Below are 11604 nucleotides of genomic sequence, written 5' to 3'. Positions count from 1 at the left end.
CTTCGACATGTAGTGGTAGACTTCTTTCTCCATCCGCCTCGCCCTGCCTTTTCGTAAAAGGCCGTTCGCCCTCCATTCGGTGACCTCCATGGCTGTCCGCATCCTTTTGGGTGGCGCTCTCGATACCGTTGCGTCAACCTCGACATCGCTGTCGCCCTCCCCGCCCCCGTCGTCGCCCGTGCCTCGGTTCGCGTCATTGGTAGCGTTTCCGTTGTTCCCTCGTGCTCCGCCGTCGCCCTCTCTGCTCGGGCCGTTCGCGATTTTGCTCCTCCTGCGTGTCGCCCCTCCGTCTCCCCTTCCTTCGTCGTCATCGTCGCTGTCGCGAAAGCCCTCCGGTCCCTCGATTCCCTCGTCTATCCCCTCCGCTGCGTCGTCCCAGTTTATATCCTCATCCTCTGTGCGCGTTTTCGTTCCCTCCCCTTCTCCATCGTTGTCGCCTCCGTCGACTGCGGCGCTGTCTCTGCCCTCGCCTCCGTCCTCCTCGTCTCGCCTGCCGTCGTCCCGTGTCTCCTCGTCCTCGCCATCGTCTTGGCCGTTGTCTACTTGTTCATCGTGTCCCTTGCTGCTGGTGTCATCGCCGTTGGCTTCCTCTCTCCCCCTTTCCTCCCTGCCCCTCTCGCTGTCTGGTGCTAATGGACCCCCTTCCTCTCCCTCGCCACCGTCACCGTCACCATCCCCGTCGCTACCGCCCTCCATCCCCGCCGCCCTTTGTCTCACACTCGTCTCTGCCATGTCCGCCGCCGCCGCCGTCTTGTCTGCTGCGCTCTGTGCTCCGTGGTACAGTCGCTTATTGTTGCTCAGGATTAGCTCGCGCACCACACACAATTCAGGAGATGACGGCACGCTGGAGCGACACACAAACTCGCAAGACACTCAGCTGCTTGTGTGTCAAACAGATCCACCCTTCCTTTCACCTCTCAGCTGACATCTCGGCAAGTGCTGTGCAGAGTGTGGCGAGGGTGGCGCAGCCCGCGAGACCGCCAAGGACCTCGCTCCAGCCGTAGCCAATGCTGAACAGGTATGCCGCCCCTACCTGAAACAGGAAGCCACCTGCCTGGCCGGCGGCATTCAGCAGCGCAAGGACGCGTGCGGAGGCGTCGCCATGGGACAGCGAAAACACCGAAACGCTCACGTAGTACAGCAGGGCGAAGCACGAGCCCGCGGCAGCGAGGAGGCCGTTCAGCGCGAGGGCATACCACGCCCTGCTGTTGTGGAGGGCCTGGCTGCTAGCCGAGGTCAGGTGCACGAGGCAGACGATGCAGGCACACCCCAGCGCGTTGAGACCGATCATGAGCACCGCCTTGCTGCGCACACCCAGGCCGGAGTAGAACGGCGTGACAATTGAGATGGTTGCAAACACTGCCACATGGAAGAGCGCACTCTGCATGGCAGCATCGCTCGCGGAGAGGTGCGCGCATTGGACGAGCACGACGGCCACCAGGTTCTCCATCCTCTGGACGCAAGTGGCACCAGCCATCGCCACCGCGTAGAGCACGATGGGCGGATCCAAGCAAAGTTCAACCCCCGACGGTGAGCATGGTCCACCATTGCGCTGGGTGCGACCTGATTTGAGTTGACCCGCCGCAAATAGCGGGACGATGATGAACACCGCTGCGCCCAGAGTCAGGGCGACGCTAATGCACATCACCCGCCACGAAACAGCCGACAGCAGTGCGCCGAGGCCCACGCGAGCACCGATTCTAATCAGTAGGGAGGTGTTGGTCAGGAGGCCGAAGGCGATGGGCCAGCGCTCCCTGTGGTATGTGGCCTCGATCGCCTTCGACTCTGCGGCCCAAGAGCCCGACAGGCAGATGTTGCAGCTGGCCCAGCACGCGAGTAGTGCCACCTCCGACGGAGCGAGAGCAAAGGCCGCCAGCGACACCGCCATGGCCAGGATTGCGGCTATCAGATAGGGCGCCCCAGCCGCGTCGACCAGTGGTGCCGTGAGGACCTTGCCCAGCGCGTTCGCCAACGCCGCCACGCCGTTAAAAAGCATTGCAAAGGAGCTGCTGTCACCCGCCTCACCAACAATGGCAGGATCAGAGACGAGTTGGGCGAGCGCCACCACGGGCGCAACGTTGCCAAGCGCAGTCAACGCGTGGGGCGCAAAGCAGATACAATGCCTTGCGCGCGACACCGTCGCGGGGACCGACGCAGAGGGATAGATCATTTTGCGCGAGGACGCACGCACCACAGTTTAAAAAATCCTCCTTCGGAAATGTACACTTGAGCACTTGAGCACTGGATAGGGTCGATTCCGCATGGTACGGGACTCCTCGATCGTCTCGCCCTCCCTCACTGGTGTGTTCACTGGATGTATACTAGCTAACTGGGAGAAAAGGGAGAGGGGGGGGGGTGTTCTCTAGGCCCCTAAATAAAGGCCCTACAACGCGCGGCGAATGTACTGTACGTAAGAGCCAACTACGTGCCTCCCCGTGTTTGTAGCCTGGCGTTTGTGCCCCGTTTGTGCCGCGTCCCGTGCCCCCGAGTTCATTTTAATATTAGCTAGTCCAAAGAAATAAAAAATAAGAACCACATACACTGAAAATGCTTTGGACGGCAGAGTCAAGAGCCCAAATCACTGCACTACGCCTTCGCGCCAAACACACCGTGACGTGGAGGCATGTGGAGGGTCACAGCGGCAACAAATGGAACAACTACGTCGACGAGCTAGCTGCTCACGGCAGGCAGGGAGGGTGACAGAGGCTCAAACGCTGCCGAGTGGGCGGACGGCACCATCCCGACGGACACCACACTCCCGACGAGGGAAGCAACGCGGAGGGGGGGGCGACAGCAGTACCATTGGACACGGAGCAACGGGCGGCGGCCAGGACTCGGAGAGGGAAGATGATAGCGACACCGACTGTGGACCTCCACCACCTCTCTCCCCGGACGACGCCGCTCTCGCCATCTGCTATGGTCTCTCTCTCATACACAACACGCTCGCCGACTTGGCAACAGGGGTTGACTCCATCGCGCTAGGCGACGAACCTGCCCCCGCCCCTCGGGGCGGGGGCCCCCGCCCCCCCGGGGGGCCCTTTGGGCCCCTCCAGGGGGCGACCCCTCCGGGGAGGCCGGCCTTCCCCGTGCCGGTTCTCCCCAACCAACCCCGCCGGCAGCGCGAGCTGCCAGCCATATTGAGCGGTTCAACCGCGTCGCGCACTCGTCCCAACCGGGGGCCGCAGACTCGTTCTGCGCGCCAACGGCTGGTGACGCTGTGTTGCCCTTGAGCTAGTCCTTCCCCGGTCGCCAAGCCTCTACGCTGTCTGGCGAACGCCTGTATGCCATGCGCGCGGACCACGCTTGCGTGGATACGTGGCTGGCAGGCTGACCCGTGTGCGGGGTAACCCGCGCACGGGGAAGCTTCACGGGTTCGAGTCGTCAAACATTGAGCAGCGGAGGTGTGCCGGGGGACCGGGAGGCGGTAAGTCGTCGTCGCCCGGCGCTGCTTGCAGCACTGTGGCGATGGCGCTAAGAGGTTCCTCTTTTCCGCGCCCCCCCCCCGCAAGGCGCGCGATACACAATCGACAGGCATTCATCGATGAAGGCGCCCCGCTCACCGTCGCGCGGCCCTGACCGCAACGCGGTGGCACAATGCGCCGATGCGCTCGGCTCTCCGATCTAATCTGGGTTAGGGTTTGGGTCGCCGTAGCCCCTGCCTGTCTGATACGAGCTCGTATGACGGTCGAAATCGGTCCACACGGACCGGCGAAACACGTTCGTGCAGTGGTGGAGTCACAGTGGGACCGGAGTTTCGCCCTCCTGGGCGCGGGGACGGCATCAGGGGTGGCATGCAAGCAGCAGAGAGGCGCTTTACGAGCACTCTCCCACAACGCTGGGCACGGGACTGGCGCCGGTGGCGCGATCCGAACTGGCCTCACAACACAAGGTACCACCAAAAAATAATTAGCGAAGAGGAAAGCTAAGGCCGCGGCGTGCGACGCCAACAACTACGACTTCATGACATGGGCGGCGAGCACGCGCGGCGGCATCGGGAGGGAGGCGGCGGCGTGGTTCACCGCCGGACGTCCATCCACTGGGATGAGAATACTGGATGGAGATCTAAGGTCGAATCTGCCGATTCCACAGCCGCCCACAGGAGCGCCGCCTCAACGCGGGGTCTCGGCTCTACCGAGCCATGCTAGCTCCAGCCGCAGCCCCACCCGGCCGCCCGAGGGTGTTCCCGCATGCAGAGAAGACCAATCCTGGGGTAGGGGGTGCGCAGCCAATCCACCAGTGTGGGATTTCGCGCAATCGCTTGACTCTGAAAAGCTCGCATATCCCTGCGGCGAGCGCTGTGGTCGCCGCAGACTGGCGCCGACTTGACGGCAGCATGGAGACGTGATGCCTCCATGCTGCCGTCGATTCAAAATCGACATGCGAGTCGATCTTTGGCCCGCCAGAGGGATATGCGGCGTTTCGGGCGACAAACAGCGCTGCGACCGCGAAGTGGCGGTGGACATGCTCCCATGTTGCCGACGCGGCGCCGGAGTGGCCGGCGCTGCTCGCCGCGACCACGACGGCTACTCTGATGCTCCGGGCCGACCCGTCCTACCCGACGGTGGCACTCTTCCACGTCTCGCTCACGCTGAGAAAAATTCTGAAACGGCGTGCAGTAGAGTCACCAACGAGTCGGTCCGCGTGACTCCTCGTGTCCCGCACCGTTCTCACACATCCATAAACTCACTTTGGCCCTACTGAAGCGATGCCTGAATCCTGAATCCTCAGATTTTAGATTAGGACGCTGCGCACCCCCTACCTGGGCGGCGGGAAGTAACCATGCCACTAGCAGCGCCGGGCCCGAAGGAGGGTCAGAGCCTCTCTCTCTTTTTAGAGATTTAGTCGCAGTCGCAGTCTACGCAGTCCCTACGCAGTCTTCAGACTGGGACGGACTGCATCAGACTGTGTCGTCAGACTGCATCAGAGTGCTCCAGACTGCTCAGACTGGGGGAGCGCAGTCTGACGCAGTCCGCCGCAGTCTGACGCAATCTGGCGCAGTCTGACGCACTGAAATGCTCGCCGATCCCTGCCCGTCGACCTCATCTTCTCTCGGGCATTCCGGCCCCGCTCACGCGAGCCTCCGCCCGGAACTGCCTCGCGATCGCCCGCGGCGGCGGCAGCCACTCCTCGGCCACGGCCCTCTGCACGAGCGCCCACCGCTCGACCACGCTCCCGACTTCCGCCGCGGCGACGCAACCATCGGCGTCCACGTCGAAGAGCGAGGCTAGTGCCCCGGGCCACGCCTCGGCGGTGCCAAGCGCGCGCCGCGGTGGCGGCGGTAGCTCCGCAACCGACAGGCAACCGTCCGCGTCGGCGTCGAGCTCGGCGTGGCGCTGCACGGCGAGCCGGCGCGCGCGCACGGGGAGGAGGCCGCCCAGCTGGAGAGACAAGAAAAAGAGCTCGCGCACCGGGAGAGCGGCAGACGAGGCGGGCGGCGCGAGGAGTGAGGCGTAGGGCAAGTCAAACTGCGCCCAACACTCATGCACGTCCCACAGCCGTCGCAGGGCGGCAAAGCGCTCGTCCCAGTGGAGCACGGGCGGCGGCGTCGCGAACTGAAAGGTGATGGAGGCAGCGCACTCATGCGAGGTGGTGGTCGTCTCGTGCACCGTCCCCGGGGGGAAGAGGATCGCCTCGCCCGGCGCCAGATCGCCCACCCACGTCGGCCGCCACCCGCCGCGCCGTCGGTATGCGGCGCCATCCTCGTACTGGTTGCGAGGTCGCAGCGGCGTGAGCTGCGACGGAGGGACGGCAGACAGGCGCCACCGCTTGGTGCCTGCGAGCTGGATCGAGATTGTGCTCTCGCAGTGCCCGTCCACATGCGCCTGGGCGCCAGCGCCCTTCGCCGACAGCCACACCTCTGGTGAGGCGCCGAGCTCCCCGCCGTGGGCTGCCGGGTCCATAAAGTAAGGCACGCCCGCGGCCTCCTTCACCGCCTCGAGGTACGGCGTCTCCGCCTCGCTCACTGCCCGGCCCTCGTCGTAGCCGCCGCCGAAGGCCGCCTCCTTGATGCCCCAATAGCGCGGCCCATGTGCGGGCCCGTCCGGGTCGGGGCAGCCACTCGGCTCGTCACCTAACACAGCGCTCTCCGCCATCGTCGAGCGCTTGTCGCCGCCGGCCACGTAGTGCAATGTGACGGCCGCGTCTGGGAACCGCACTGCGAACTCGTCGCATGTCCAGTTGCGCATCGCAAAGCCGGCCGATCGCTCGAGCGCGTCCGACACGACGAACGGGGCGCCGCGGCGCACGAGCGCGGCGAAAGTGGCGCCGTCCAGCGCAGCGTGCCGGGGGAGGGGAGCCATGCCCCCCTCCCTCGCCTTGCTTCCGCCGCCGCCGCCGCCGCCAGCCTCGCTGCCGCCGTCCCCGCCGCCTTCCTCGCCGCCTCCCTCGCCGCCTCCGCCCCTGCCGCCCCCCCCGCCGCCTCCAACGCTGCCTCTGCCGCCTCCGCCGCCGCCTCCCGCCTCAGAGTGCCGTCGCTCCGCCTCGGCGGCCTCCAGTGCCGCCGCGTGGGCGCGAGCCACGGCGAGCAGCCCCTCCGTCGCAGCAGCCTCGAGCTCGGGGGTCACGAGATCGTACGCCTCGCCCGCCGCCGGCCAATCGTAGTCCTGCTCGACGCTGATCAGCAGCAGCACGCGGCGCGGCGCAGAGAGCACCTCCAAGCGGGTGAGGACGCCGTCCCGGTTCGCATCGAGCGCCTCGAACCACGCGGCGCCGCGGGGCGCGGCGGGCAGCAGGTCCCCGCCTGTGGATAGTCAGAACGGAGTCACAATCCACGAAGAGGCTCCGCGGCGCGCCGTCAGCAAGTCGCCGCCCCGCTCGTGCTTTGCCCTCCACCAGCGGGCGAAGAGAGCCGCGTCGAGGAGGCGCCGCCTGCGGGCGGTTTGCTCGACGGCGGAGAGGAGGCGCTGGCGGGTCTGCGAGAGAGTGTTGTACCCGAGAGGCACCACGCCGGCGCCCGAGTACCACCAGAGCGGAAGCAGGAGCGGGAGCGGGAGCGGCATCGCGGTGGGCGCGCGGGCGCATGCGGCCGGGTCGTACGCCACGTCTCGCTCCCACAGGAAGGAGACCGCAACCGACAGCTCGCTCGAGGCGGAGGAGACTTGGTGCGCGTATCCCCACGGCACGAAGATGCAATCCCCCGCCCGCTGCGTCGCCTGCATTGACCGGCGGGCATAATGAATGATAAGAATTGCCCAGCAGACGCACCCCCCCCCCCGCCCCCTGCGTCGCCTCCCGCATCGTGACGGACCACAGCTGCGGGTGCGCCTCCAAATCGACCGCCGCCGGGTCGATGCCGACGAAGTCAGACCCGTCAAACACGGGCCGGCCGCCGTCGACCCCGCGCAAGTTGCCCATCGCCCACGGCATCTGCTGCACCTCGCGCTGCCGTGTGTCGAGAAAGAGCCACCGCTTCTCGCCGCGCAGCAGGCAGTTGAGGATATTCGTCTGGTCGTAGTGCACCTGTGCGTCGGTGAAGGAACGGTGGGCCGGCGGCTCGGCCCGCTCCTTCCCTTCCCCCCCAGGATGCGAGAAGGCTCACCCCCCGTCCTCTAGCATCGGTGCAGCAAAGGAAGGTGCGGGCTGCCGCCGGTTGGCGGATGATGGTCCAGGAGGACTAGTGACGGAAGCAGGCTGAAAGTGTGTCTTGCTTCTAGTGGCCGGATTAGATCATGCCCCACTGTGGTTCGTCGAGGCTCAGGAGAGTGGCGGCGCGCCTGCGACGCCGTCGGCAGGTTGGCGATCCACAAGCCGAACTCGTCGAGCGGCGTCGCCCAGCCGACCTGCAGGAGAGGGAGTGGCGGGCCGTCGAGGTGGTGCTGTGCAGCGCTGTTGCATGGACACGCGGCCCTCCGCGTCGGCTGTGTGAGTGCCGATCAGCGGCCGCTTCTAGTTGCAGCCACCGTCTGCCGCGGCCCGTCCGACGGGGCGGCGAGCCTCTCTGGCGTCGAGCGGTCGGAGCCGCAGAGGAGGAAGGGTGGCAGCGTCAGGTCCTCGAGGAGGCGGGAACAGGAGAGGGAGGGAAGGCGGTGCGGTGTGGGTGAGTATTTTGTGGGAGAGGACGTGCGGAGGTGGTGGCGATGACTGGAGGAGGGGAGGAGGTGCAGCGACGGCGGCAGCGGTGGCAGTGGCGGTGGCGGGGAGGGGGAGGAGCAGCAGGTGGCAGTGGCAGGCAGACCTCTGTCATTGGGTGCGCGACGTTGGAGATGGCATACACGTCCTCTCCGGCAGCGCCCCGGCGAAGCAGCTCGGTGAGCGGCATGCCGCCGCGCTGCGACCCTGCCACGCGGTCCTCTTTGGCGCGCTCCGTCCGCACGGTGCTGTTGCCGTACCGGCTGACGAGTGTGTCGCGATCCCACTCCCGAGCCGCAGGCATGTCGGCAGCGGCACCGCGGAGGAGCAGCGGCCGCCACGCGTCCACGTCGACCGTCCAAAACTCGCGCGCCGTCGGCGTGTGCTCGATCGTCGCGATCGACCCAACCACGCCCCACGAGCCGAGCGCAAGCCGGGAAGGCGCCGGCCGCCGCCGGAGGAGCGCGCTGTACGCCGCAGCGATCACGACCGCCGCAGCCGCAATGCTGGCGGCGGGCCCTCTCACATACATAATATCCTATCTTGTGCGCCAAGCGCCACCCGTCGGGAGCCCGCGGAGACGCGTCGCGGTGTGGTGGCGCGGCGCGCGGCGGCAGGAACCCAGGCGCAGAGACGCTTGGAGAAATAGAGCACAAGCTCCAAGTGCTCCAAGCCTGGGCCAGTTGTCACTTCGGCGGCGCACCCAGCCTACCTCGGCGCGCGAAGACATACCAACAACACGGCGGAACTAACCGCCCTAGCCGAGCTCCTCCGGGCTCTCCTGTCCTCGTCGCCGCAACGAGCGGGCTCACGCGGAGTAGTGCGGACCGACAGCGAGTACGCGGCGGCGTGCATGATGGGGAGGGTGACCCCCAAAACGAACAGACAGCTAGCGGAGCGCCTTCGTTCCCTCTGGCGACGCCTTCGCGCCAAACACACCGTGACGTGGAGGCATGTGGCGGGTCACAGCGGCAACAAATGGAACAACTACGTCGACGAGCTAGCTGCTCGCGGCAGGCAAGGTGACAGAGGCTCAAACGCTGCCGAGTGGGCGGACAACACCATCCCGACGGACACTCCCGACGAGGGGAGCGACACGGAAGGACCCGCCCCCGCCCCTCGGGGCGGGGGCCCCCGCCCCCCCGGGGGGCCCTTTGGGGCCCCTCCAGGGGGCGACCCCTCCGGGGAGGCCGGCCCTCCCCGTGCCGGTTCTCCCCAACCAACCCCGCCGACAGCGCGAGCTGCCAGCCATATTGAGCGGTTCAACCGCGTCGCGCACTCGTCCCAACCGAGGGCCGCAGACTCGTTCTGCGCGCCAACGGCTGGTGACGCTGTGTTGCCCTTGAGCTAGTCCTTCCCCGGTCGCCTAGCCTCTGCGCTGTCTGGCGGACGCCTGTATGCCACGCACGCGGACCACGCTTGCGTGGATACGTGGCTGGCAGGCTGACCCGTGTGCAGGGTAACCCGCGCACGGGGAAGCTTCACGGGTTCGAGCCGTCAAACATTGAGCAGCGGAGGTGTGCCGAGGGGGACCGGGAGGCGGTAAGCCGTCGTCGCCCGGCGCTGCATGCATGGGGGTCATCCCCATCCACCTTTGGCTCTGGACTTCGGCTGATGAGTTTTAATTAGTGCAATGCGTTTTCCTAAGGAATCTTCCGCGAAGTTTCCGAGTTTTGTTATATTCGTGATGCATACCTTCATTAGACATAATGAATTTCCTCATTTCACGAAATGCCTCATGCTACATGGTTTCGAGGTTTTTCCATCGAACTCCTATTATATCTCTCATATTTTAATTCTTCGCATCACGACATACTTCTTCACTCAAAGTCCCGCGACATGTTGTCTCGACTTTCCTACAACATGCTGGCACATTGCCAAACCTTTTTTACGGCGCGGCGGAAGGTGCAATCCTCTAGCGCCTCGCGCCTCTTCATCTCTGCACGACGTGCCTCTTCCCGCCGCGCCGCCTGCAGGACACCTTCATCCACGACATCGATGTGCCTTACCAACGGGTCGACGACTTACAGTCCATTGCGCTTTGCCTGGCCTCAGCGCATGCGCCGCCGTCAAAGCTCACCCGCCTTGTCAACCGGACTATGGTAGAGGGTGGGGCACCGTACCCGAACTGCGTCGGTCTGCCTCACTACCCGCCCGACTCATTTGACAATGATCTCACCTACCCAATCAAAGGGCACTACGAGCGCGCCAACGGGGCGCTCTGGAAAAGGGTGTGATCTCTTTCCGCTCTACGCTCAACGCACCCATTCTGAGTTTTGAGCCGCTCTTAAACTTTGGGTCCCTGGCAATGTCACAAGAGACGAGGGCTGGGCGTGCTCCTCACTCCCAGTGTTGCGTTCCTTTGGCAAGGGCGCTTCATGTAACATGCCGAGGCTTGCTCCGCCTCCGAGGAGCCTACAGACCGTACTTACAGAACTGATAACGCGAGCAAGTGCATCTCTCCTTTGTTTGCACTATGACCTGTCGCTGCTTCCCCGAGTATCGGATGGGCACCTTCAGGCCAAGGCACGAGGGGGTCTGTCAGTGGAAAACCACTTCACAGCTGTATGCCTTGCTCCTTTAGGTGCTCTTAGTACTGACTCATCCGTCCCTGACTGCCTGAGTACACTCCCTTCCTATTGTCTTGTACTAGGCGTCCTGTGGGTGTGTTCACAGTCTTGTGTGAATTTCGGCGCCGCCGAAATTCAAGGTCCGCCGGTCTCTTTTGACCGCGGCGTTAGAGAGAGCTTTGCTACATGTTGCCTCTTGTCTTCTCTCTGGGGAGGAACGGGGCGAGCCCCCTCCAACCCACCCGCGCTAGGTCTCGGGGGACGAAGGGGTCACACCCGACGACCTCGGGAACTAGCCGGGGCAGTCGGAGAAGTGGCAACTCCGTGCACTGACGGTCGGCCGCCAGAAAACACGCCTCCGTGGCTCGGGTTACACCACTCCTCGCTACCCAACGCGGCCAAAGGATATCCACCTCGAGAACCTCGAGAACCTTCTCTCTGGCGCTCTCGCTCCTGGCCGGCGTGAATCCGCCGACCCGGGTATGTGTTAGCCTTCTGCATCTCCGTGCTCGGCGCGAGCAGCTGACCCTCGAGGCCCGCCTCAACCGCAGTATACAAACCTCGTGAGCCACGCTACGCCCCTCCTCCCGCAGGCTCACCGACGAGTGGTTTCGCCCCTCCTTCCGCGGGCTCACCGACAGATACATACAGAGAATATGGGGGCGGAGGAGAGCACGATGGGTGGCGGCGGCGGCGGCGGCCGCAAGCAGCAGCAGCCGCGCTTCGACGTCGTCAAGCTCAGGGTTGTCGCGTACACGGTCCCGGTGCGACCTGCCGCCGAGCCGAGAATTGTGCCCGCCACGGCATCGCCACAAACGCTGCACTACTCGCAGGTGACGCACGACGTGGAGCCGGCTTCGGAGGAGATCTGCCGCCTGCCGCGCGGCACGGTCGTCGAGGCGGTCGAGGAGAAGGCGAGCCGCAACGGGACGGTCCGCGTGCTGATCACAGACCCGATTTGGAAGGG

At 65.2% G+C, this 11604-nt stretch overlaps 2 protein-coding genes across 2 annotated transcripts; both read right to left on the bottom strand.

Moving 5' to 3' along the window:
• Positions 1-910: 910 nt before the first annotated feature.
• On the bottom strand, positions 911-2170 carry EMIHUDRAFT_251021 (hypothetical protein; the record flags this gene model as incomplete). Its single annotated transcript, XM_005793169.1, has 1 exon — positions 911-2170. One exon carries the CDS (start codon positions 2168-2170, stop codon positions 911-913), a length of 1260 nt encoding a protein of 419 aa, XP_005793226.1.
• A 4579-nt stretch (positions 2171-6749) lies between these two features.
• On the bottom strand, positions 6750-8922 carry EMIHUDRAFT_251019 (hypothetical protein; the record flags this gene model as incomplete). The annotated part of the gene is made up of 7 exons (XM_005793168.1): positions 6750-7151; positions 7204-7458; positions 7677-7778; positions 7899-7988; positions 8174-8605; positions 8689-8775; positions 8896-8922. 7 exons carry the CDS (start codon positions 8920-8922, stop codon positions 6750-6752), a joined length of 1395 nt encoding a protein of 464 aa, XP_005793225.1.
• Between the last annotated feature and the right edge of the window lie 2682 nt (positions 8923-11604).

The sequence above is a fragment of the Emiliania huxleyi genome, assembly GCF_000372725.1.
Source record: "Emiliania huxleyi CCMP1516 unplaced genomic scaffold EMIHUscaffold_1025, whole genome shotgun sequence".
NCBI lineage: Eukaryota > Haptophyta > Isochrysidales > Noelaerhabdaceae > Emiliania > Emiliania huxleyi.
Note: the sequence above shows the minus strand (reverse complement) of the source record. Positions and strands in the feature narration are given on the sequence as shown.